This window comes from Cebidichthys violaceus, unplaced genomic scaffold (genome assembly GCF_023349555.1).
Source record: "Cebidichthys violaceus isolate CVI_PGR_0920_01 unplaced genomic scaffold, fCebVio1.0.p SCAF_111, whole genome shotgun sequence".
NCBI lineage: Eukaryota > Metazoa > Chordata > Actinopteri > Perciformes > Stichaeidae > Cebidichthys > Cebidichthys violaceus.
In genome coordinates, this window is record NW_027176276.1 from 181,136 (window position 1) to 208,678 (window position 27,543).

The 27,543-nt window shown below is 43.2% G+C and overlaps 1 protein-coding gene across 1 annotated transcript; it reads left to right on the plus strand.

Annotated features, from left to right (window-relative positions):
* The first annotated feature begins 493 nt into the window (after nt 1-493).
* Nucleotides 494-27,543, plus strand: LOC137868449 (zinc finger protein 91-like). The gene is given in 8 exon segments (XM_068705235.1): nt 494-1,097; nt 1,584-2,357; nt 6,006-7,082; nt 10,140-10,337; nt 15,399-16,730; nt 17,829-18,061; nt 23,606-23,849; nt 25,760-27,543. Coding segments are annotated over 7 exon segments (5,061 nt in total). The 5' UTR covers nt 494-1,097; nt 1,584-1,651; the 3' UTR covers nt 27,031-27,543.

The window sequence follows — 27,543 nt, forward strand, 5'->3', positions numbered from 1 at the left end:
TCTGTTCAAAATACTTTTGACGATGGCTCACAAACAGTAAACTGAAAATATATTCACATCTTCAACTGAAATTAACTTTATTTTTTACTCTTCTGATTTCTTTGTTTTTAGTTTAGTTTTGTATTTTATATGTGTCTTTCAGGGACGTAATTTTGTATTATTTTTAATATTAAATATTAAGCATTATTATAATAATTGTATTATAATATGCTTATATCAGTAGATGTACACAGGAAAGACAAGACATCACACTTACATACAAGTATATTAGAGTGTGGAGACTGAAGTCGTTGTTTGAGGGTTTTATGGACAACTTTACTGGAAAAGCGGCTTTAAGAATGAGAGAATGTGAATACTGGGGCAGAATAAAACCTGAAGGTGGCAGCACTGCAAAATAGTGAGTGAAAACTGCCGTAAAACCCCGAAGAAGAAGAAGAAGAAGAAGAAGAAGAAGAAGAAGAAGAAGAAGAAGGAGGTACCGGAAGTAGTTTTACTGACTGAGGCTAACCAGGCTAAAATTAGCAAAGCGGAGTCCGTCTGAAGAGGGTTGTACCCGTCAGTCCCACTACTGCATCACGTAGTTCATCATATACAATCACAGTGTGAATACGCTCGTTTAAGAGGACTTATGTGCACATTTTCTGGGCGTTTTTTAACCTCAAACTCATCTCTGTTAGCCACGGATGCTAAACGAAGCTAGCGTAGCGTGCTAGCAGGAAGTAGACGGAGACGGACCTACACAGCGCTAGTCGGAGTCTCTGTTCGATAGAAACTAAACTGTGTTTTTCATCGACCCACAAAGTCCACGTGAACCTGTCTGAGTGGACTCTGAGTTGTGTCGCTTCATTGAAAACGTCCGGATTGTCTCCTGGTGTCCCACGGAAGCTAATGACGTTAGCATGCTAGCAGGAAGTAGACGGACGCGAACGTAACCTAGCAACACAGCGCGGGTCAGAGTGAGCAAACCGTCTGATCGTCTGAAGGAGAAGTTTCAAAGTTCAACCAGCGACTAACTGCGGCTGCTGAAGAGATATTTGGTGTGTTTGAAAGAACGACAGCAGAGTACGAGGAGGAACTGTTGAAGATACAAAGAGCAGGTTCACTCTGTATAATTTACTTAAATACAAGTACTGATACCACAAACAACAACCGCACTGATGTAATGTAACTAAGTGCATTTATGGAACAACGTTCGTATTTTATTTTCCTCCATCGTTGTGGTCAAAACTTCTATATTGTTGCTTGACACTATTTCTACTTTGTTTAAATATGTAGCGATAACATTACCGTTGTTTTAGTCCCCAAAAAATTAATTGAACCCCTGCACAAAAATTTTAATCACGATTTCCCACATCACGCAACGTTTCAGTAAACATCGTGCATGTTGCTCAACTTTCATGCTACGTGCATTACACAGTGACAGTAGTCACCATTTGAAGTGTTTCTGCATGCAAAATTGATTTGTTTATATTCACTACAGTCCATTTATGTAGCTCCTGCATTTGCTTTTGTGAATGCATTGCATTGTTATCTATTGTGATCGACATATAAACAATAACCACCATATCACCATTCCTCTACAGATTCGGTGACTTGCCAGAGGTCCTTCTTGCACATTTGACGGTCTCGGCTTCGTGGTTGTGCTGTCACTATGCCGCGCTACAAATCAAACCCTGATAAGCGCAGAAAAAAGGATGCGGAGAGAAAGAAAAGAGCTCGCATGGCAGAAACACTACAACAAAGCGAGTGTCGCAGAAAAAAGGACGCAGAGAGAAAGAAAGTAACTCGCATGACAGAAACACTACAACAAACGGAGTGTCGCAGAAAAAGGGAGTCGGAGAGAAGGAAGGTATCTCGCACGACAGAAACACAACAGCAGACCAAGTATCGACGGGCACTTTATATAATAAAGAAACGCCAACAGCTAGCAAATGAGACGCCGGAAGCTGCAAAGCGCCGCAAAGACTCGCACAGAATAGCCATGGCACAGCGCAGAGCACAACAAAAGGCAGAGGCGGCAGAACTCGGTCGAGCTTTGCACAGACGAGCCGTGGTGGAGCACAGGGCACGAGAATCACCAGAGGCCGCGGAGCGTCGTCGAGCCTCGCACAGACGGGCGATGGCTCGGCACAGAGCACAGGAATCGCCAGAGGCCGCGGAGCGTCGTCGAGCTTCGCACAGACAAGCCATGGCTCGGCACAGAGCGCAACAAACACCGGAGGCTGCAGAACGTCGTCGGGTTTTGCACAGACAAGCGATGGCGCGGCGCAGAGCACGACAGAAGGCCGAGGCTGCAGGACACGGTCGAACCTTTCACATACAAGCCATGGCACAGTGCGGAGGTACTCGATCTTTACGTGAGTATTGTTCATTTTATGCAACTCAGCACTTCTAATCCACTCGTGTCAGAGGATACTATTGTATATTTGACTTGTTAAAGATACGCGTTTCTCACAGGACAGCAACGCTGTAGATTAAACTAGCCAACAGTACATAAAGGAAACCACAGCAGTAAGTTGCAAGATTACACATTAATGCAGCAGTATTTTTCTCAGTGTGCTCGTGGAATATTCCCCAATAAGGACTGTATGTTATACTGGGATTAACCCTCTGAACTCCAAAACCCACCGGCGGGATGGAAAAGCGTGTTTTCTTTAAATATTTGCCAAAATTACACCATTTATCACCGTAAGAAGCTGTAAAAACTGCCATCATCAGATTTTTATCTTTCCAATGGTCCTTGAACACATCATGTGTGACGAACGCTTCAATAAGAAAAATAAACTAAAACTACGCTTAAAATTGTGATATTTCATCAACAACATGTGTAATTTAAAATTCCGCCCTAAATAAACCGTTAACTCTAATCAGATCCGGTAAAAAAAAAAATGATTCTGCATCTTTCAGCCCAGCTAGGAAGCCATGATTGACTCGCCTGAGAGTCACATGACAAAAATTCTCTTAAACTTTGACTGAACTGGAGGCTGCAGAGCAGAGAGGAGAGGCTGTAAGTAAAGGGTTGTAGAATATATATATATATATATATATATATATATATATATATATATATATGTGTGTGTGTGTATATATATGTATATGTATGTATATGTATGTATAGCACATGGAGCCTTCTTTTTTCTAATATTGGTAACACAAGAATCCAGTTCATTTGGGATTTCTTGTGGACAACAGGTGGTAGGGCAGATGAGGCTGCCACAGCCAATGCTGATTTTATCCAACCCAAAAATATGAATAATAAATACTAGAGAAATATTTGTTACCAGTAGAGAGCCCAGGGTTCTGCTGCTGGTAAGTGCAAAAGGTCACAAATGAACTCAATCCCATATGAAGCTGATCAAATCAATCCCCTTCCAGTTCCTCCTCAGACAGCTCTGCCTCCAGACCTGCTCTTCACAACAGCCGCCCCTCAAATATGATTTTCATATTTGATGTCTGTGAGAAGCATCTTGGAGTGGCAAAGCGTCCTCCTCCAGGATGGCATGTAAGGCATTCAGCTTACAAACGGGGCGCCTATAGGTCCTCCCCCTTTAATACCGACCTCTGCCACGAAAACTTTCCCATCCGAACCAGGTAGGAGACATTGGACCCTTTCTTTGGGCCAAAGGGTTCATGGCAGCTGTAGGTCGATGACAATAATGACTGTGGTTGGGGGTGTCCATGAACAATTTCTTTGGCTGAAGATTAGGGACGTAGGATTTGAGTCCAGAAATGGTTCGCCAGAACTTAACTGTGGTGCCATCTTCACTTGGATAGAAGGCCCTCTGGCCCAGCGACTGGGAGCTACTAGCTTGAGCAGCCTCTTGCCTCTGGAAAGCTCATCTGCTGAGTTCAAGGCAGATGAAACATACTTCTAATCCACAGGGTTAGTAAGCTGCAAGGTCTGTGTTATCCGGATAGTGACAAAGATTTTGCAGTTTGCAGCAGTTTGGGCAGCTGTGTTCTGGTAAGGGCAGCACATAACTGAAGGCAAGGTACTATGGGGTGGCATTTGGGTTCTACTCAAAAGCGGGCCATAACAAAGGCCAGGTTAGACTGTCGTGCTCATTCACCGTACTCAAATAAACTGTGTGCCTTTTCTGAGGAATCGCAGAATACATGCTACCACAGGGATTCTATTCTTATCCAGGTCCAGGAGCTACTCTTCCAAGGGTTAGGGTTGGGGTTTCCAGGCTGACTTAATGTTTGAATGAAGGATTGGGGCCGTCACCCTTCTGCTCCCTCATCCTTAGCTGTTGCACCAGAACTTTCAACCGGGGTGATGAAAGGGAGGAGGCAGACCGTCCATCTGGGGGCAGATGTTGATCAACCGTAGGACTGTTGCTAACCCAATGTCAGATCTTAAACCCACTTATGGCCAGAAGGGAGCGTATGCTGTATAAGATTCTTCGCCTCATTAGCAGAGGGAAGGTTATATACAGAAGGATTGAAGGAGGTCTGATAAATGTTCTTGTTACTTGGCTGTAAACTTTTCAAATGGAGCTGTAAGTTATATATGGCACTTCAAGCACTGTGAGTGGTACCAAAGAGAAAGATCTGCCACTCATAGACGCTAGCCGGTTCAGTTTGCCTTCCGGCTCAGCTCCCTCTTTACCACAGCAGTCCAGTACAATGCTTGAATTACTGCTGAATCCGAACTGAACCGTATGTCCATTTTCGCTCCATTTTTCCCTGATTTGTGAACAAGACCCTGAGATACTTGAACTCCGTTGATTGTGGCAGTGACTCACTTCCAACCCAGGGGGTGAAATCCATCGTTTTCCAGCAGAGAACCATGACCTTAGACGTGAAGTTGTGTACGTTAAAATATTAATAAACACAATAAATATTGATCAGTATTCATATGATCAAAGAGCTCCATGCTATACAGGCAGATACATGGAGATTGCAAAGGCCCACAGTGCTCTGAGGTATCTCCAGTTTTGGGTGAAAATAACGTAGTCCTTGGTGAAATACTAAGTACTAAATAAGTTTGACTGCTTCAGTTCCCTGTTGACAGCAGTCGCTATGTGATTCAGTGCAAGGTGAGTTCAGGAGCATTAAAAACCTCAGAATTTCTAGTTTCCTGTGATACCAAGCATGATATTGTGGAGGGAGAGGATGGACCCTAGTGGCAGCTTGTTGGGGTTGAGGAGGGAGAACACCAGCGGGAGCGGGAGAGTGTTGTCAAAATGGCGCCGCACCAGTGACTTGGAAGTGAGGTAAGGGAAGGACACCAGCTGGTATAGTTGGAGCTGAAGGATATGAAGCCCTCAGGTAAGGAAGCTGCAGGTTGAAGGTCTTAACCACAGGAGGTTGTTTAGCTGATCCAGTTGCAACACGGGTTTCAACAAACTAGATTGAAGAGGCAGCATGTAAGGGACGACTCAGTGCTGAAGTTCGAAAGGATTTCGCTACAGGGCCAGAGAGCATATCGGATTGTGGTGAGGAGCTGCCTTGTGCTGGGAGGGTTATCTAGTCGCGACAACTTCCAGGAAAGGGGAGGTGAAAACGATCATGCTCGTGAGAAGGAGGGTTATTGTGGGCTGGAGAAGCATGGGTAGAGGAAGGGGTGTTTTCAAGCCCCAGACCCCCTTTAGAAAACATCTTTACTGGAGCAGGGTCCGACAGTCTGCTCCCTGCCATCCCAGGTGTTGGTTTTCCCGTGTCTCTCTTCCCTCCAGCAGGCCCAGCAATTTGGCCTGGACCACCGACAGCCTGCTGTTGGTTCCGAGGAGGGGCCAGCGGAGCAGTGGACTAAACTTTGCTCCTGGCCAAAGGACGTGACTCTACCGGTCTTTGCTCTCTGACTGTTATATACTATTAACCATTAGGTTGTGAGATTACTATTACTCATGCATTAATGCAAAATAAGAATTTGACAGTTGTTGTTGGTGGAGCTCATTTTAATTGAGCTTTTGAATTAACTTTTAATTAATGAATATGCGTTAACATTAAACTAAAGTTTTTCTAAGATGTCTGTATGTTTTTTGCATTATTCTCCACAGATGTCCAGCTGATGAGAAGAGAGGTCGTTCCCCCTGAGCAGCAGGAGTGGAGCTCCAGTCTGGACCAGGAGGACCCAGAGCCCCCACACATTAAAGAGGAAGAGGAGGAACTCTGGACCAGTCAGGAGGGAGAGCAGCTTCAATGGCTGGAGGAGGCTGATATCAATTTCCCATTCACTTCTGTCCCTGTGAAGAGTGAGGATGATGAAGAGAATGCTCAGTTCTCACAGCTTTATGAAAGAGAGAAGTGGGAGAACAGAGAAGCTGAGCATTTGAAATCAGAATCTGATGGAGAGGACTGTGGAGGATCGGAACTTGCCAGGAAATCAGATCCAGATAGTCCTTTAGAACCAGCTACCCATGAAACTTTAAATTACTCTGAACCTGAGACTGATGACAGTAGAGATTGGGAGGAGACTAAGGAACCTCAGTCAGATTTAAACCCCCTGCCAAACAATGAAGTACCTGTAAGTGATATGGACTGTAATACTGGAAAAACATCAATCAGCTCCTCTGAATGTGCTGGAAGCTTTGACAACAAGAGACATCTGAAGAAACACACCGAGTCCAAAACAGGAGTGAAAATATTTCTTTGTTCAGTTTGTGGCAAAAGATTTGCTCGCCAAAGTGTTCTGAGACGACACTTGACTGTCCACACAGGGGAGAAACCATTTAGTTGCTCAGTTTGTAGTAAGAGATTTGCACACGATTTTAATCTGAGAACACATTTGACTGTCCACTCTGGGGAGAAACCATTTAGTTGTTCAGTTTGTAGTAAAACGTTCACACTAAAGCAAAATCTGAGACGACACTTGGCTACTCACACAGGGGAGAAACCATTTAATTGTTTAGTCTGTGGTAAAAAATTTGCTCAAAAGGGACATCTGACACGACACTTGACTGTACACACGGGGGAGAAACCATTTAGTTGTTCATATTGTAGTAAAAAATTCACACAGAAGGGAGATCTGGAACGACACTTGACTGTCCACACAGGGGAGAAACCACTTAGTTGTACATTTTGCGACAAAAGATTCACTCGGCTCTGTTATGTAAAAAATCACAAGTGTGTTGGTTAGAGCAGCAGAAATGAACGAGGCTGTAATTTTCTTCAAGGTTGAAGTACTGAGGGAAAAACTCAACACTGATCAGCTCAAATCTGTCAGGCTGATACCAACTCCAAAATAAGCTTTTTCCAGCTAAGATGATGCTCCACAACAATTTAGATTCTGTTATTTGTCTCTGCAGTATTTTGTAATTTTGCATGTGTCATGTATGTATTGATTAAAATAATTCTTGAACTATATCAAGTTATTCTTCAAGCTTTTGGAGTGTTATCTATAATAAATACACTGAATAGAGTGCGGATCTCTCAGGTGTGTCTGACGTTAGCGTTAACGAAACTTCACAGTCTGTGTATTACGTTAATGCAGAAAGCTAGTTGGAATATTTGTAGGCTACTCACTGGTCTGGTGAAAGGGAACCGACTCTTCATTCCAGGGACTGAAATCAAAGGAACTGGGTGTGGAGGTCTCTGTTTAACTTGGATGAAGTTCTCCACTTAAATGACATCTATAGTTATACTGGTCATTTTTCATATCAAGATTTTACCTTAAAATCATAGTGTTACATTTAATCACAATAAATGTTTAATGATTAAACCAGTGGCTCCAAGTCTTGTTATCACTAAGACAGTTGAGCATATGTCCTTATATGATGCAGGAAATGTACACACTGATAGATCTGGGAGTTTCAAGCCCCGATACAGGGCTAACTAGTAAACCAGCTCTCTCTAAAAAGGTTACAAAGCTGGTGGTTGAGGAAACTCGCCTGGCTCGCTCACTACTGTCCCTCCTGACGTCTACCCTGCTTCCTCCGGTAACTGCACACGGCCGAGAGGCCTTCTTGGCCGAATGCAGCTATCAGTCGTGTCAGTTAATGGCAGCTTTCCTCTAATGGATCTAGGCTCTTGGTAAGGTGCCAGGATAGGTTTAGATAGCTAGGATTAAGCTATAAGGGGTGGTTTAGTGGACTAGGAACTAGGACAACCATTCAGAACTCTATTGTTATGCACACAGTAATACTTTAACTTTTTACAGCCATAAGTACTTGGTGAATGAATTCTCAGAAATATTTACTTTAAATGCAGTTTAGATATTTATTGCAAGATAATTACCAAGGGCATAGCAACAGCTCACACAAATAATACTACTTTACTTCAATTAATTACGATCTGATCTTAACTTTAAATTCCTACTGTGCCAAGGCTGGATGGAAAGGTAATAAATCCTTTGTGGTTTGGGAGTGGAGGGCTGGCCTGGCCTCAACTCGTCTAGCAACGAACTTTGTTGTCCTGCGAGGGACAACAAAGTTTGTTCAGGAGTCCTCTGGGCTCCGTACAAAGTCAGAGTAGCGTCCTTCATTATCCAGTTTCACACAGGGGGAGAGGAAAATCTCCGTCAGCCAATTCTTGCTCACGAACAGCGTTCTCTTTGACGTGAACAGAGACGGAGTCCTCTGATGCTTTTCTCGAACAATGTCCAGTGGTCTCAGCCGAGTACCGGACGGTGTTCAGCGTCAAATCCCCACTCAATCTTTTGATGGGAGATGGGCACGCTTCAACGTGCCCATCTCCCATCTTTGACTCATCAAATTCACTCCATGACATTTTGAGCCCTCTCTGTTTATTGTCCCGTTGAGCCATCCTCATTTCCACACTCCTCACCTAGCTGCTCATGCCTATTCATCTTTACACACACACATCATGATCTAACAGGATATACATTACATTACAGTCATTCAGCAGACACTTTTATCCAAAGCGACTTACAATAAGTGTATTGACTTGATATCACTTGATATACTTTCCTTATTTGGTTAATCAGAGCTACATTACTCGATTTCTTTTCCTCTCACAGACACAGACCTGAAGCGGAAAGGATAAACTTCGTTATATGGTCAATGGTAGCACACTGTCTCATCATGAGAGACTGAGAGACCTGTTACCACGTCCCGACATATGCAGCATCACTTCTTCTTTTTGACTCGACCGTCCTGCTCTTATGAGGACACATACAACAGTTTACAAAACACACACCGAGTATGATCACCAAACTTTCCAGTACTTACTGCCAACAGACCCATTATTATAATCACATCACATGAATGCAAAAATCGACTATTATACATTTTATTTTAATCACACTGTATATGCTCTGTGTGCTTTGGCCTGATCTTCTTAGTCCGTTTTTTATTCTTTTAACTTCAGAGCAGCTCTTCTGGGATCTCAAACCTGCTTGACAACACAAAAGACAAGAAATGATGATAAAACAGCTACAGTCTTATGAAACTCACTAAAAGTAATATCTTTCATAATACCTGTTTAAAGTATACATTTGTACATGTGCTCAACAACAGACGGTGTTTAGTATTTAAGGTGAGGTTAGTTAGTTTTAAGGGTAGGTGTTCACACTAGACAACACATATTTTAAATACTGTATTTTAACTGTGTTGTGAATATATTGAAACTGAAGTGGTTATTTAGCTTAAGGACGACTGGAGGAGAATAAGGCCTGAAGAATAGTAGTGCGACGCTGTGGCTTCCAACTGCCGTAAAACCGCCAACGAAGAAGAAGTAGTACCGGAACCAACCACCGTAAAACCAGAAGAAGAAGAAGTAGCACCGGAAATCATTTACCGAAGCTATTCAGAGTTTGGTTGAAGAGTTTGTTCCCTCCTGGTTGTAAACCGGTTTCCCCCGTGAGTCCTACTTGTTTAGTCATACAGTTCATCAGGTACAACCGGAGTGAACCAGCAGAGCCCGCATGTGTTTGACCTCAGACTCATCTCTGTTAGCCACGGATGCTAAACGAAGCTAGCGTAGCGTGCTAGCAGGAAATAGACGGAGACGGACCTACACAGCGCTAGTCGGAGTCTCTGTTCGATAGAAACTAAACTGTGTTTTTCATCGACCCACAAAGTCCACGTGAACCTGTCTGAGTGGACTCTGAGTTGTTTCGCTTCATTGAAAACGTCCAGATTGTGTCCTGGTGTCCCACGGAAGCTAATGACGTTAGCATGCTAGCAGGAAGTAGACTGGACAGTTTATCTGGAGGAATAGTTGTAGTGATTAAGTGAACATGTCTAAAGTCCAAATGCTGAGATGTTTAGTCAACCAGCGACTAACTGCGGCTGCTGAAGAGATATTTGGTGTGTTTGAAAGAACGATAGCAGAGTACGAGGAGGAACTTTGTCGTTCAAAAGAGGAGAACGAGCGACAACGGAAACTACTGGACGCTGTTTTCAACCCTCAGCTTCGGTTACACAGAGCAGGTTGGTTCATTAAACACTTTAAGACTCAACGTAGATGAGATGAGAACGTGCAGCGTTTTGAAATCTAAAATCTGTTCATGTTACATAATGGAGTTAACAGAATTGTTTCCTGGTCCGGACAGTTTTTTTTAGCGAACATTGCAATAATATCCACATATTTGGACCAACTTCTGTCCTCGTTGTAAACACTTGGTGCTGTTGGTTTTTCGGGGATATTAACTTGTCTCAGAGTCGCCAAAATGACCATCAATGCTGTCAACACATCGTAGTTCTGTCCTTCACAATAAGATATCACGCTTCAACAACTCCAAGTTATGAAATAAAAGCTCCTTAATTTCCATTTGAGTGTATACCACCACCTGCTGGATGTTTTGTTAAACTCTTCTCATGTCAATCACCAGCTGATGCATGAATTTAACAATTATATATATATATATATATATATATATATATATATATATATATATATATATATATATATATATATATATATATGATTGAGAAGCTACATTGTTAAAGCAAAAGACAAGTGAATGATTGAAATGAGGATGCAAACATTTAAATATAAACAGGACAAAAACAAAATTTATAATTTAATAAAAAATCAGGACACAAATTACGTTTAACATAATTCTCTTCATCATCAGCTCCTCGTCCCAGCCCACACACATGGTGTGATACCATGAGTGGCAGCTGCCTACCTTTAACTAGCGCTACGATTCTTTGTTCGTTTTTTCTCGCTGCTTTGAAATGGGTAGGTTGGGCTGGATTCAACTGCCCTGACAGGAGGAGGTGAACCTCACCCATCAGGTGTTCCACCTCTGCCAGCCTAGCAGACCTTACCGCGGGAGGCATGATGCTGCAGTTAATGCATTACATTACATTACAGTCATTTAGCAGACGCTTTTATCCAAAGCGACTTACAATAAGTGCATTCAACATTGGTAATCAAAAGAACTACTAGTCACCAGAAGTCATAAGTACATTTCCTTTTCCAAACAAGCATCTAAGAGCATGAAGCAGAGCATAACTCAGAGCCAAAGTACAGGGCAGAAACAAGAAAAACAGTTAGTGCTATAAGTAATACGAATACAATAAGTGCAACAAGCTAGTATGAAAACAATAAGTGCTAAGTGGAAGGCTCAGGGTAGCACTTCCTGAAGAGGTGGGTTTTCAGCCTGCGCCGAAAGATGGGCAGCGACTCCGCTGTCCTGACATCAGTGGGAAGTTCATTCCACCACTGTGGGGCCAGGACAGAAAACAGCCGTGACCGGGTCGATTGGTTGCCAGGTCCTCTGAGCGACGGGGCGACCGATCGCCCCGAGGCAGCAGAGCGAAGTGGTCGGGCGGGGGTGTAAGGCTTGACCATAGCCTGGAGATAGGAAGGAGCTGTTCCTTTCACTGCCCTGTAGGCTAGCACCAGAGTCTTAAACTGGATGAGCTCTTACAGGGAGCCAGTGTAGAGAACGGAGAAAGGAAGTTGTGTGGGAGAACTTGGGGCGATTGAACACCAGGTGAGCTGCGGCTTTCTGGACAAGCTCCAGAGGTCTGATGGCCGACGCCGGGGCTCCGGCGAGTAGCGAGTTTCAGTAGTCCAGGCGGGAGATGACAAGAGCCTGGATGAGAACCTGCGCCGTCTCGTCAGTCAGGAAGGGACGAATCCTCCTGATGTTGTAGAGCAGGAATCTGCAGGAGCGTGTGATGGATGAGATGTTTGCCGAGAATGACAGTTGGTCATCCAGGGTCACACCCAGGTTCCTCGCAGTCCGAGTTGGCGTCACCACGGTATCATCAATGGTGATGGACAGGTCCCGGTGCGGGCAACCCTTCCCCGGGAGGAACAGTAGCTCGGTTTTGTCTAGGTTGAGCTTGAGGTGGTGTGTCGTCATCCACTTCGAGATGTCAGCCAAACACGCAGCGATGCGCGTCTCCACTTGGGTGTCACCGGGGGGAAATGACAAGACCAGCTGGGTGTCATCGGCATAACAATGGTAGGAGAAGTCATGCGAGCGAATAACATAACCCAGAGATGTTGTGTAGAGCGAGAAGAGAAGGGGGCCCGGGACTGAACCTTGTGGAACCCCCGTAGTCAGCATGCGTGGTTCCGACACGGCCCCCCTCCAGGTCACCTGGTAGGATCGACCCGTCAGGTAGGATGCAAACAGGGAGAGTGCAGAGCCTGAGACGCCCATCCCCTCGAGGGATGAGAGGAGGATTTGATGGTTCACAGTGTCAAACGCCGCAGACAAGTCCAGGAGAATCAGGACAGAGGAGAGAGAGTTAGCTCTTGCGGCGTGAAGCGACTGTTACTGCAAGGAGGGCCGTCTCTGTCGAGTGACCCACTTTGAACCCGGATTGGTGGGGGTCCAAAAGGCTGTTTTGGTGGAGATAGGAAGACAGTTGGTTAAAGACAGCACGTTCAAGTGTTTTGGATAGAAAGGGTAGAAGAGAAACCGGTCTGAAGTTCTTGACATCAGAGGGGTCAAGTGATGGTTTCTTCAGAAGGGGGGTGACTCTGGCAATCTTGAAGGCCGTGGGAAAGCATCCTGAAACAAGAGATGTGTTGATGAGGTGGGTGAGGAAAGGAAGGAGTTGAGTCGCAATAGACTGAAGAAGAGGGGAAGGGATCGGGTCAAGGGAGCACGTGGTGGGGCGGTTAGATGTAACAAGGTTGAGGGCCTTGTTAGGGGAGAGAGGAGCCAGAAAGGGTAAGATGGGGCGTGGAGATGGGAGGGAGAGCTGTGGGGGCAGGATTGGACAGGGAGAGAGGGGCTGAGAGAAGGAGGATCTGATATCGTTTACCTTCTTGTCAAAGACGTTGGCGAAATCATCAGGGAGAAGGGAGGAAGTAGGAGGAGGGGGTGGGGGTTGGAGGAGTGAAGTGAAAGTTTCAAAGAGTTTTTTAGGATTGGAAGCAGAGGTTAGGATTTTAGAGCGGAAGAACGCAGCTTTAGCAGTAGATAGAGAGGAGGAAAAAGTGGAAAGAAGAGCTTGGAAGTTAAGAAGGTCCTCCAGGAGTTTGCCGTTTCTCCATTTACGCTCAGCCTCTCTTAGGCTCCGTCTATCAGTACGCACTGAGTCCGACAGCCACGGGGCAGGTGGAGTTGGGCGTGCAGGCCTGGAGGTGAAGGGACAGAGTTTGTCCAAAGAAGAAGTAAGGGTGGAGAGGAGAAGATCAGTAGCAGTATCAGGGGATAGGAGAGAGAAGGATTCAGGGTCAGGGAGAGCAGAGGTGACAGAAGAGGAAAGATCAGCAGGGGAGAGGGAGCGGAGATGACTCCGGGTAGAAACCATGTGGGTAGGTGGAGGAAGTGATGGAGCAGAGGATAGGGAGAGGGAGTAGGACATGAAATAGTGGTCAGAGAGCTCGACGGGAGTGACAGAGAGGTTAGCAGTAGAACAGTGCCGAGTGAAGATAAGATCCAGCTGGTTGCCGGCCTTGTGGGTAGGAGGAGAAGAAGAGTGGTAAAGGTCAAAGGAGGAGAGGAATGAAAGAAGAGGTTCAAGCTTATCGGTCTGGATGTTGAAGTCACCGAGCAGGATGAGCACCGAGCCATCGTCATGGAAGTGCGAGACTAATGTGTCGAGCTCCTCCAGGAACTCACCAAGAGGCCCTGGTGGGCGATACACAACAGCAATGGTGAGCTTGACTGGATAAGTGACAGTAACAGCATGAAATTCGAAAGAGGACGGGGAGAACTGAGGAACAGAGACAAGAGAGTATTTCCATTTTGGGGAAATTAACAGGCCAGTACCACCACCCCGCCTCACAGCTCTGGGAGTGTGAGAGAAAGAGACACATCTGACAGAGCTGAGGGTGTGGTGGTGTTTTCTGGTGTGATCCAGGTCTCAGTTAGAGCAAGAAAGTTAAGGGAGAGCAAGGAAGCGTAACCTGAGATGAACTCAGCTTTCGGCACTGCCGACTGGCAGTTCCAGAGCCCCCCCGCCACCATTTACTCGCCCCGAGCTGAGAGAGTAGAATAGATGAGGTTAGTGGGGTCACGGCTCCTGAAAGCTGCCCAATGTCTACGTGACCGCCGGGCAGAGGAATGGACAGAGATAGGATGCAAACACATGGTAGTACACGCTCGAGAAGTCTTAGCTTGACGAAGTCGGGCTTGAAAAAGTCGGCCTGTTGCCTTTGTTTGCCAGACGCTTGAAAGCTGACGCCTCCAGCAGTGGTTAAGTACAGCTATCTACTGATTGCTCATTGTCTGCCAGGAGTGGAAGCTCCGCCTTTGCAATCAGTGAACCAGGCTTGATCAAACAAGCCGTTTCAAACAAGCAGAAACTCAGATAGCATTTCACAACTGAGGCCACTGAGACAGGCCTAAGTACAGCTATCGAGACAGTTCAAAGCAGGTTACTTTAAAGCAGCCCTAAGTACAGTTTAAAAAGCAAGAACAAGATACTTATCAAATGCAGGTGAGTTTAGAAGTTCAGCTGGTCCACCAGGAGATGGATACACTCCTGCACAGGTGCACAGGTTCTCCAAGAGGCCCTCCCTCAGATGCTCCCTCAGACAAGAGGGCCAAAGGTCATAGCCGTCTTCAGGCTGAAGAGGAGTCATACAGGTCTTACAGCCAGGAGAGTCAAAACCGTTCAAAATAATTTCTCATTGGTGTACAAAGGGAATCAACAGCATCAAACAATGATAAGTGATAATAGCGACAATAGCGGTCAGCAAAAAAGAAGACTCCATCTCTCACCCCCTCTCCTTCCATTCATCAAACTAAACTACAGAACAGCATATATCCCCATTGCTATCCCCAACACCATGTGACTCAATTACCGTCAGTGACCAAATAGGGTGTACAAAATGGCACAGGCTATACCTGACTCCTACTCTAATGTTATAGAAACAAGAACAACTCCCCCAAAGAAAAACTTTGTCTCACTGCCAGGTAAAACACATCGGTTTTAAGTTTGAATGAGGTCCAAATATGTCCTACAAAATGTGCAACATGTCTCCCCACATTATTAGAAAGTAGCGATGTCAGTGGATTAGTTGTTAACATGTAATATAGTTTTTTAAGGTGTGTATTTCATTATATTCCACAGATGTCCAGCAGCTGTTGGTGGTTAAAGAAGAGCAGCAGGAGTGGAGCTCCAGTCTGGACCAGGAGGACCCAGAGCCCCCACACATTAAAGAGGACCAACTCTGGACCGGAGAGAAGCTACAAGATCTGGAGGAGGCTGATATCAAGTTCTCATTCACTCCTGCGAAGAGTGAAGATGGAGAGGAAGCTCAGTCGTCACAGCTTCATCAAAGACAAACTGAACAGATGGAAACAGAAGCTGATGGAGAGGACTGTGGAGGACAAGAACCAGGCAGGAAATCAGATCCAGATACTGATGACGAGACTGAAGATTCTTCTGAACCCGAGACTGATGACAGTGATGACTGGAAACAGAACGGAGACCGCCGATCAGGTTCAAACAATCTGAAAAATGTGCTTGAGGATGAAGAGGAAGCTCAGTCCTCAAAGCTTCGTCAAAGACAAAGTGAGGAGAACAGAGAGGCAGAGCATTTGAAAACAGAAACTGATGGAGAGGAAGCCAGATCCAGATCAGATCCAGATAGTCCTTTACAACTAGCTGCTGATGAGACTTCACACTCCTCTGAATGTGAGACTGATGACAGTAGAGATTGGGAGGAGACTAAGGAACCTCAGTCAGATTTAAACCCTCTACAACCAGCTGCTGAAGAGACGTCACCTTCCTCTGAATGTGAGACTGATGACAGTAGAGATTGGGAGGAGACTAAGAAACCTCAGTCAGATTTATACCCTCTGCAAAACAATGAGGTACCTGTAAGTGATATGGACTGTAATACTGGAAAAACATCAATCAGCTCCTCTGAATGTGCTGGAAGCTTTGACAACAAGAGACATCTGAAGAAACACACTGAATCCAAAACACAAGTGAATCCATTTCAATGTTCAGTTTGTGGCAAAACATTTGCATTCCATAGTGTTCTTAAAAAACACTCTACTGTCCACACAGGGGAGAAACGATTTAGTTGTTCAGTTTGTACTAAAACATTTGCACAAAGTGGAAACCTGACAAAACACATGACTGTCCACACAGGGGAGAAACCATTTAGTTGTTCTGTTTGTAGTAAAACATTTGCAGACAAGGGAAACCTGACAAAACACATGACTATCCACACAGGGGAGAAACCATTTAGTTGTTCAGTTTGTGGTAAAGCATTTGCACAAAAGGGAAACCTGGCACAACACATGGCATTCCACACACAGGAGAAACCATTTAGTTGTTCAGTTTGTGGTATAACATTTACACTAAATGGAACCCTGACACGACACATGACTCTCCACAGAGGGTAGAAACCATTTAGTTGTTCAGTTTGAGATGAAAGATTCTCTCGTCTCTGTAATTTCAAAACTCTTAATTGTATTGGTGAGAGTATCAGAAATATATGACACATGTTTAAACTCGTAAAACTGTCAGGCTGAAACAGACCCCAAACTCTGTTTATTCAGCTGGTATTTGTCTCTATGATATTTTCTCAAGTTTCATGTATTATGTATTGTCAAATATTTATTAATTCATATTTTAAATGTTTTAAAATTATTTCTTGTCCCCTATACAGTACTATGGTTTGAGCTGAATTATTATAGGTGATGAAATTGAGGCAAATATTTAACCTTCTTTCTCTTCAGCAATGTTTTCTCTCCAGTTTAAATTAATTACTTCCATGATTTTGTTCTACTGTACAAACTGCAATTTTGTTCCACAACTGTAGTTTGACTGAATTGTAAAAAATAATAGTGGTTAATTGTCTACATCCTTCTTTCTCATCTCTTTGAGATATCGTGATTTTGTCTGATGGAAGGAGAATCTTGCATATTCAGCAAAGATTTCAGTTCAAGTTCCTTGTTTTAATGAGCTGGAACTTTCAGCCAATGTTTTCACCATAACTACTGCAGTTCTTTCGTTTGCCTGTTTTTGCAGAAATAAATCATAAGAAACCCAGAAACATTTCATGGTTAATGTACTCTTTATCCTGCATATACCACATATTTATGGTGCGTCAGTGGCTCTTTGAGTCATGTTACATTTAGATTTTTCTGACAAATGGCCACTAGTACGCTACTTATACTTTTACAGATTTGTACTATTTACTTAAATAAAATGAGAATGTATTTGGAACTCAGATCCAGATACACATTTAGAACCAAATACTACTCACAACAGCAGAGGATCTGGATTAAGACAGAGCTGGTATCGATGGGTCTCTGGCCAGGCTCCATTCCTGTGCGCAACCCCATGAAGATGGTGTCATGGTTGCGTTGCCCTCCCCAGCGAGAATTAATTGGCAGTATCTCTGATCTTCCTTCCCCCAAAGTACTTTCAGTTCCATCCCTTTTTCATATGGAAGCCAGAGAATGATAACTTGATGGCTAGACTGAGGAACAATGACACTGCCATGTATTGAAGGTTGTGCCCGGCCTCCAGTTGCCTCTGCAGGTGTTGGTATACCTTGTGTGATTGTTGGTGTCAGTGGACAGTACTACCTGTTGTCATCCAGGCTGTGCTGCAAAGTGTGCAGGAAGAGGTGGTACGCTGACAACCCAGTGTGGCTGGACAAACTCCCAAAGAGGTTCACAAACCTGTTGCCAGCAATACTGACCTACAAGAAGACCATTTGTAAATCGGACATGGACGAGCTCAGGCGGACAGGCAACTCACCCACCGACATGGCAAAGCAGATCATGGAGATGATGCACCTGAAATTTGAACCTGCTCACCTGGCCTAACTCCTCAGCTGCCAAAACATCATGGATGGTGAGGCATGAAAGTATGACCAAAGAACCATCACTCAGTTCATCAGACAGGAAACCAAGCCAGCTCCCTTCAGAGAGTACGGTGATCCAGATGGCTGGAACAGGATCTCTGTGTCTGCTCACTACCTGATTGACTGTCTGCTGCACGAGTACCAACACCAGGAGAGTGCCATCAAATTTCAGAGGTATTGCACATGTGTTAGCATTGTGTGGCATTGTGTGTGTGCTCCTCCGCTCACCTTTTTTCCACAAATTGACATTTTTATTCAGTTTTAGCCACACGCCCACTCCCTTATTATATCATCATAACAAACAGCATGTGAATCCAGCCAACCATAGAACCCTACCCAAATCCTCACAACCAATCACAAAACACTCCATGAAACTTGCTCTGTTCAACACCCGGTCACTAAGCAACAAAAGCCCAATCATCAATGAATTCATCACTGACCACAACCTTGATATTACATACAAACACCCGCGCACCATCACTGTCTGTAACATCAAGTCCATCTGCCCCTCATCCCTGTCATTCTGTCTCACTGACAAATTATCCACCAAAAATGGTTTCACAGTACACACTCTGGCTTACAAGGAATACATACAGCAATACAAACTGGTTCTCTATACCGCACGCTTCACCTACTACTCTGGCATCGTCCACTCCGATTCCGTTAACCCCAAGGTCCTCTTCTCCACAATAAACAAACTCCTCAAACCTATGTACAATCTCTCCCACTCCTCAACAGCAGAGAAATGCAACTCCTTCCTGGCATTCTACAAAGCAAAAATTGAGACCATCTACAACTAACTGGCCCCTTCCAGCCCCGCCACCCCAACCCTCTGTCTGTAAATCCCCCACTAACTGACCAGTCACTCTCCCGATTCTCATCACCTCTTGACTGGACTACTGCAACAGCATCCTGTACGGCTCATCCACCAAAATCATCAACAAACTACAATACATCCAGAGCTCAGCTGCCCGTCTGCTCTCCCACTCCCACACCAGAGATCACATCACCCCAGTCCTTCAAAACCTCATACAGCAAAGAATCCAGTTCAAGATTCTTCTCATCACATATAAAGCCCTTCACAATCTCGCCCCTTCATACCTTTCGGACCTCCTGCACCAACACACTCCCACCCAAGGACAGGGCCTCCTCCATCGTTGCCTCCTCCCTCTAGAACTGCAAGGAAGATCACCTTTTCATCTGGCACCATGTCATCGTATGCGGTCATGAATGAGAACTGGATGATCCTTTCATGGGTGATGGTGCAGTATGAGACAGCGAAGTCCCTGAAGCCCATGTACGAAGGACTACCACACCTTGGACAGAGTTAATAATGCTGCAATTTCATTGGCTGTCAATGAGTTCCACCTATACGCGACTGGCCATGGTAGTAATTCAAGCAGTTCAGAAGCAGAGTCTGATGAAACAGTCGAGAGAGCGAGTGCTAGTCAAATGCAGAGAGCTGAAATCTAAAAATAACGATTTAAAAGTCATAGTTGTGTTTGATAAAGGACGGAACCATGCTAGTGGATAAAGTAAACTTTGTAGCATTCATATGTAAAGTGGTTTACATTGGGTTAGATGACAGGAATGAGAGAATCACAACAATAGTGGAAGCAGCAAAAGAGTACCTTGGTGTTTCAAGCACAGAATACAAGAAATGATGAACCCTTTACACTTATGATTTGTCTAATGATTAAACTAGTAATGGTACTTAACATCTATCAGTGGAATGCCAGAAGCTTGATAGCAAATGGACAGGAATTTAAGAAGGTCATAAAGGATTTAAATGATAAACCAGACGTATAAATTCAAGAAACATGGCTCAGACCACATCTAGATTTTGTTATGGCAGGATACAACTCAGTCATACATGATCGAGCAGGTAATCAAGGAGGTGGTTGTGTAACATTGATTAAAGAAAAAATAGCATATACAACAGGGGTCACTTATAGGCGGACCACGGTCTGGATCCGTACCCAGATGCCGTTGTATCTGGACCCTGGACCTAAAACCGATAGATAATTGAGAATTATAAAATTTGGACGGAGCACTTCTATTTTAACCAGCGCAGCTTTTCCAGCATTTACAGCACTTGTTCAGCAGTGCAGGAAACACACCGACCAATGCGTTGTAAATCACATCACTTGATGCAGCTCAGCCAATCAAATATGAGTATTCTCACACGTTTCCTGACTCGAGTGAGTGATTTTACACACACAGGGAGAGACGAGGAAAGAGAGCGAAGAGTAGAAGAATAACGTGAGTCAGAGAAGTTGTTTCACATGACGTTCTCCAAAGAGAGAAGAGTGTTCAGAGAGACCAGAGAGACCAGAGTCTTTAACCAACAATGAACAGACTCTTATAGGTTCATTCTTCACATGGACAGTTTAAAACCAGTGTGTCTCATATGTTCAGAGACCGTGACGATTATTAAAAGCAATAATGTGAAGTGTTACTACGAGACAAAGCACAACTCTTTAGATCAAACGTACCCACTCACATCTTAAATGAAGACACAGAAAATAAACCTAAGAGCCCAATATGATCAGAATCCTAACATGTGAATTCATTGACCAACTATAATGTTAACAGAGAGGATAGAGCTGAAACAAGTGGTTTATTAATAACCACAGATAAAGTCCATGCTCACACATTTCTCTTGTTAGAAAATGAGAAAAATATAATAATGGGGCTTTTTTGATTTACTTCACTTCACACCTGAATTAACTGAATTTAAAGCTGCAGAGCAATTCAGTGAAATTAATTTTTCTAAAATTTACTTTATTTTAAGATGCACATTTTTCACATGTCAGTTATTCTTTAAACCCTTTAAGCCCTTATTTTACTTGAAATGAAGAACATGTATTCATGTATTTCTATGTATTATTTATAATCCATCCAGTTAAATTTGAAAACTGAGAATAATAATTGTTAAATTATAATTGATGTGTACTTTCTTTATTTCTTTGACAGTTGTTGACGACACAGAGACGTTGTTACTACTACTAGGCTTCTTATAATATATAATATACTAAATAGCCCAAGTTAGATATTATTGTAATTTTACGGACTTTTGCCCGAGGAGATTTTCTCAATCGGGACCTTTTGGAATTTGAATTGAATACCCCTGATATAGAAGAATACATCCTTTAGGTGGACATGGCTGCACAGTTGTTGAGTTGTTCAGAACACAAGACTCAAAATAAGTAACTTTAACAATATGTTTGTATTTATAATAATACAAGGATTGTGTTTAAATGACATACAGTTGTGGTCAAAAGTTTACATACACTTGTAAAGAACATAATGTCATGGCTCTCTTGAGTTTCCAGTTATTTCTACAACTCTGATTTTTCTCTGATAGAGTGATTGGAACAGATACTTCTTTGTCACAAAAAACATTCATGAAGTTTGGTTCTTTCATGACTTTATTATGGGTTAACAGAAAAAGTGATCAAATCTGCTGGGTCAAAAATATACATACAGCAGTGCTAATATTTGGTTACATGTCCCTTGGCCATTTTCACTTCAATTAGGCGCTTTTGGTAGCCATCCACAAGCTTCTGGCAAGCTTCTCGTTGAATCTTTGACCACTCCTCTTGACAGAATTGGTGCAGTTCAGTTAAATTTGATGGCTTTCTGACATGGACTTCTTCAGCATTGTCCACATGTTCTCAATGGGATTTTAAGTCAGGACTTTGGGAAGGCCATTCTAAAACCCTAATTCTAGCCTGATTTAGCCATTCCATTACCACTTTTGATGTGTGTTTGGGGTCATTGTCCTGTTGGAACACCCAACTGCGCCCAAGACCCAACCTTCGGGCTGATGATTTTAGGTTATCTTGAAGAATTTGAAGGTAATCTTCCTTCTTCATTATCCCATTTACTCTCTGTAAAGCACCAGTTCCATTGGCAGCAAAACAGCCCCACAGCATAATACTACCACCACCGTGCTTGACGGTAGGCATGGTGTTCTTGGGGTTAAAGGCCTCACCTTTTCTCCTCCAAACATATTGCTGGGCATTGTGGCCAAACAGCTCGATTTTTGTTTCGTCTGACCACAGAACTTTCCTCCAGAAGGTCTTATCTTTGTCCACGTGATCAGCAGCAAACTTCAGTCGAGCCTTAAGGTGGCGCTTTTGGAGCGAGGGCTTCCTTCTTGCACGGCAGCCTCTCAGTCCATGGAGATGCAAAACACGCTTGACTGTGGACACTGACACCTGTGTTCCAGCAGCTTCTAATTCTTGGCAGATCTGCTTTTTGGTGGTTCTCGGTTGACTCTTCACCCTCCTGACCAATTTTCTCTCAGCAGCAGGTGATAGCTTGCGTTTTCTTCCTGATCGTGGCAGTGACAAAACAGTGCCATGCACTTTATACTTACAAACAATAGTTTGCACTGTTGCTCTTGGGACCTGCAGCTGCTTTGAAATGGCTCCAAGTGACTTTCCTGACTTGTTCAAGTCAATGATTCGCTTTTTCAGATCCATGCTGAGCTCCTTTGACTTTCCCATTGTAGCGTTTGTGGGCATTTGTATCCAATGAGCCCTATTTAAATGGCCTCAGAGAAGTCACCAGCTGTAGTCACTCATAATCACTCACAAGAAGTTAAGAGGCCATGCTATGAAGCTCATTTCATTGACACAACTTTCTAAGTCACCAAAATTGCTAATTCATGTTGCTGTATGTATATTTTTGACCCAGCAGATTTGATCACTTTTTCTGTTAACCCATAATAAAGTCATGAAAGAACCAAACTTCATGAATGTTTTTTGTGACAAAGAAGTATCTGTTCCAATCACTCTATCAGAGAAAAATCAGAGTTGTAGAAATAACTGGAAACTCAAGAGAGCCATGACATTATGTTCTTTACAAGTGTATGTAAACTTTTGACCACAACTGTATGTCATAAAGTCATGTTGTTAAACACTCCCGTACAGTAGGTGGCAGCATGAACCTTAAACGTGTGTTTGTAGTCCGCCAATAAACTCAGAAGAAGAAGAAGAAGAAGAAGAAGAAGAAGAAGAAGAAGTAGCACCGAAAATCATTCACCGAAGCTATTCAGAGTTTGGTTGAAGAGTTTGTTCCCTCCTGGTTGTAAACCGGTTTCCCCCGTGAGTCCTACTCGTTTAGTCATACAGTTCATCAGGTACAACCGGAGTGAACCAGCAGAGCCCGCATGTGTTTGACCTCAGACTCATCTCTGTTAGCCACAGATGCTAAACGAAGCTAGCGTAGCGTGCTAGCAGGAAATAGACGGAGACGGACCTACACAGCGCTAGTCGGAGTCTCTGTTCGATAGAAACTAAACTGTGTTTTTCATCGACCCACAAAGTCCACGTGAACCTGTCTGAGTGGACTCTGAGTTGTTTCGCTTCATTGAAAACGTCCGGATTGTCTCCTGGTGTCTCACGGAAGCTAATGACGTTAGCATGCTAGCAGGAAGTAGACGGACCCGAGCAACACTGCGCAGGTCAGAGTGAGCAGTGGTTTAGTGAAAATGTCTAAAGTCCAAATGCTGAGATGTTTAGTCAACCAGCGACTAACTGCGGCTGCTGAAGAGATATTTGGTGTGTTTGAAAGAACGATAGCAGAGTACGAGGAGGAACTTTGTCGTTCAAAAGAGGAGAACGAGCGACAACGGAAACTACTGGACGCTGTTTTCAACCCTCAGCTTCGGTTACACAGAGCAGGTTGGTTCTCTCTGTTTTATTATCACTTTAAACTGCTGACAAACCAGAGAGGAAGGAAGTATTCACCTCATGTACTGAAGTGGAGTTATAGGGACTGTACTGAAGTATTTCAAAACTCTGCTGCGTTATACTTCATCTCCACTACACCTCAGAGGTACATATTGTACATTTTACTATACTACACCTCAGAGGTACATATTGTACATTTTACTATACTACATCTCAGAGGTACATATTGTACTTTTTACTGTACTACCTCTCAGAGGTACATATTGTACTTTTTACTGTACTACCTCTCAGAGGTACATATTGTACTTTTTACTGTACTACCTCTCAGAGGTACATATTGTACTTTTTACTGTACTACCTCTCAGAGGTACATATTGTACTTTTTACTGTACTACATCTCAGAGACATAGTGCACTAAGCGAAAAACTACTTTGACAAAGTCGGATGACAGTGTTTCCCCTACCATTATATATTGGGGGCCCCCCGCCCCCCCTTGAAGGTTGAGTTAATTTGGTTTAATTGTATTTTCTATGTAGCTCCAGATCACAACAGAAGTCATTTAAGGTTCCCTTTCCTATAGAACAGGTCTACACCTTGTTCTTTTATCAAACAAACTAAATAGTCTTATTTTATTTAACTTATTTACAGACGGCATGTCATTTCTGTCTCTACTTGGTCGCACGTTTACAAGTCATTTCTGCTCTCTGTCGTACACACAGACACACACACACACACACACACACACACACACACACACACACACACACACACACAGACAGACATGGGTGAGCTCACACACACACACACAGGTGAGCACACTCCCACCAGCAGACAGAGAGCACACGTCAGAAAATATGTCTCGTCAGCCAGCTGAAAAGCAGACAACAATATACGCGTTTTTTAAAGGCTCCCATGTGGTTTAGATGACAACACTCCGGGTCCAAGTACAGAAAAGAGCCTAAGTAATGCACCCTAAATAAATATCAAGAGGCTTTGGAAATGTTCTTCCAGAAGCCCAGAAAGATACACTGCAGTGACAAAATTGTGGATAATTGAAAAAGAAATGTTCTGATGTTTAGTTCAATGTACAGTTCAAATAATTGTTCAGTTGCTATATTGACTGCTGTCATTAAAAGAAACACATGAACACCATGATTTCTTGAAGTGTTTGTGTTGGTGTCTGCGGTTTTGGTCTTTTAAACTGATTAAGTCACAATTGCCAACTTCACTCGCAGTGATGATCTAACACAACACTATTGCAGCAGTATGGAACACAACAGTAGTTTCTTCACAGCACTAACGGAACTCAGCGGTCCATGAACACACACAAGAACATGTTATAACAAAATGGTAAACAAACAAAACAAGGTAATAAACACACTATGACCTAACATGCCCAGACACAAAGCTTCTTACTGTGAGATGACTCCTTATTGGTCGACATGGTCCTTAGAGGTTCTTGGTTAAAACTTGGCTCCGGAGCTCCAAGCTGTGTGGCAATAAACTCTGTGTGGCAGAGAGATTTCCTCAGAAATTAAGAGAATTGTTCTTCCTTATGACTGGCAAAATGTCGATGTGAACAGGGAGAGAACGGGGCAAAGAAGTTATCTGCTCTCCTTCAGGAGCCAAAAAAACAAGGCAGTCTGTTGTTCGTCCAGTGAAGTTAGGACTATGACCTACGTTGTTCACCTCCTTACAAACAAAAACCTGAAAAGCGCAGAAAAAAGGAAGCAGAGATATAAAAAAAACAGGATTTGACTGTTGACGTTGATTGAGGTGGAGCTCATTTGGACTATTATATAATTATTTAAAAAGTGTTTGTATGAAATTTCTATGACAATAATCGAGAGATTAATATGAGATTACTAAAACAAATAAATGTATTTCATTATTCTCCACAGATGTCCAGCAGCTTGAACTCTGCACCAGTCAGGAGGGAGCGCAGCTTCAAGGTCTGGAGGAGGCTGATATCAAGTTGTCATTCACTCCTGTGAAAAGTGAAGATGATGAAAAGGAAGCTCAGTACTCACAGCTTCATCAAAGAAAAGCTGAGGAGAACAGAGAGGCAGAGCATTTGAAAACAGAAACTGATGGAGAGGAAGCTAGATCAGATCCAGATAGTCCTTTACAACCAGCTGCTGAAGAGACGTCCCCTTCCTCTGAATGTGAGACTGATGACAGTAGAGATTGGGAGGAGACTAAGGAACCTCAGTCAGATTTAAACCCTCTACAACCAGCTGCTGATGAGATGTCACCATCCTCTGAATGCGAGACTGATGACAGTAGAGATTGGGAGGAGACTAAGGAACCTCAGTCAGATTTAAACCCTCTACAACCAGCTGCTGAAGAGACGTCACCTTCCTCTGAATGTGAGACTGATGACAGTAGAGATTGGGAGGAGACTAAGAAACCTCAGTCAGATTTATACCCTCTGCAAAACAATGAGGTACCTGTAAGTGATATGGACTGTAATACTGGAAAAACATCAATCAGCTCCTCTGAATGTGCTGGAAGCTTTGATAACAAGAGACATCTGGACAAACACATTGAATCCAAAACACGAGTGAAACAATTTCAATGTTCAGTTTGTAGGAAAACATTTTCACAAAACAGAAACCTGAACTGTCACATGGCTGTCCACACAGGGGAGAAACCATTCAGTTGTTCAGTTTGTAGTAAAACATTTGCACATAAGGGAACCCTGACAAATCACATGACTGTCCACACAGCGGATAAACCATTTAGTTGTTCAGTGTGTGGTAAAACATTTTCACTAAAGGGCAACCTGACACGACACATGACTGTCCACACAGGGGAGAAACCATTTAGTTGTCCAGTTTGTGGTAAAACATTACCACACAAGAGTTACCTGAATAATCACATGACTGTCCACACAGGGGAGAAACCATTTAGTTGTTCAGTTTGCGGTAAAACATTTTCACTAAAGGGAAACCTGACAAAACACATTATTGTCCACACAGGGGGGAAACCATTTATTTGTTCAATTTGTGGTAAAACATTTTCACGAAAGGGAAACCTGGAATATCACATGACTATCCATACAGGGGAGAAACCATTTTGTTGTTCAGTTTGTGGTAAAACATTTGCACGAAAGACAAACATGAAGTATCACATGACTGCCCATACGGGGGAAACTGTTTACGATAAATGATTCTCTGGTATTTCAAAACTCAAGTGTATTGGTGAGAGTACTAGAAATACATGAGACATGCTTAAAAACTGTCAGACTCCAAAATCAATTTATTCAGCTAAGATGAATTTACACATCAATTTAAATCCTGTCGTTATTTGTCTCTACATTTTCTCATGTCATGTATTTATTAATCAATATTGTTTTAAATGCTCAAAGTATTTATTGTCCCCTATACAGTACTATGGTTTGAGCTGAATTATCATTGGTGATGAAACTGAGGCAAATATTTAACTTTCCTTCTCGTAAGTAACATTTTTTCTCTCATTTAAATTCATTACTTCTTTAATTTTGTTCTACTGTACAAACTGCAATTTTGTTCCACTACTGAAGTTTGACTGAATTGTAAAAAATAATAGTGGTTAATTGTCTACACCAGGGGTATTCAATTAAAATTTCAAAAGGTCCGGAACATTACAATAATATCTAACTTGCGCTATTTAGTGCTCTCTCTCTCTCTCTCTCTCTCTCTCT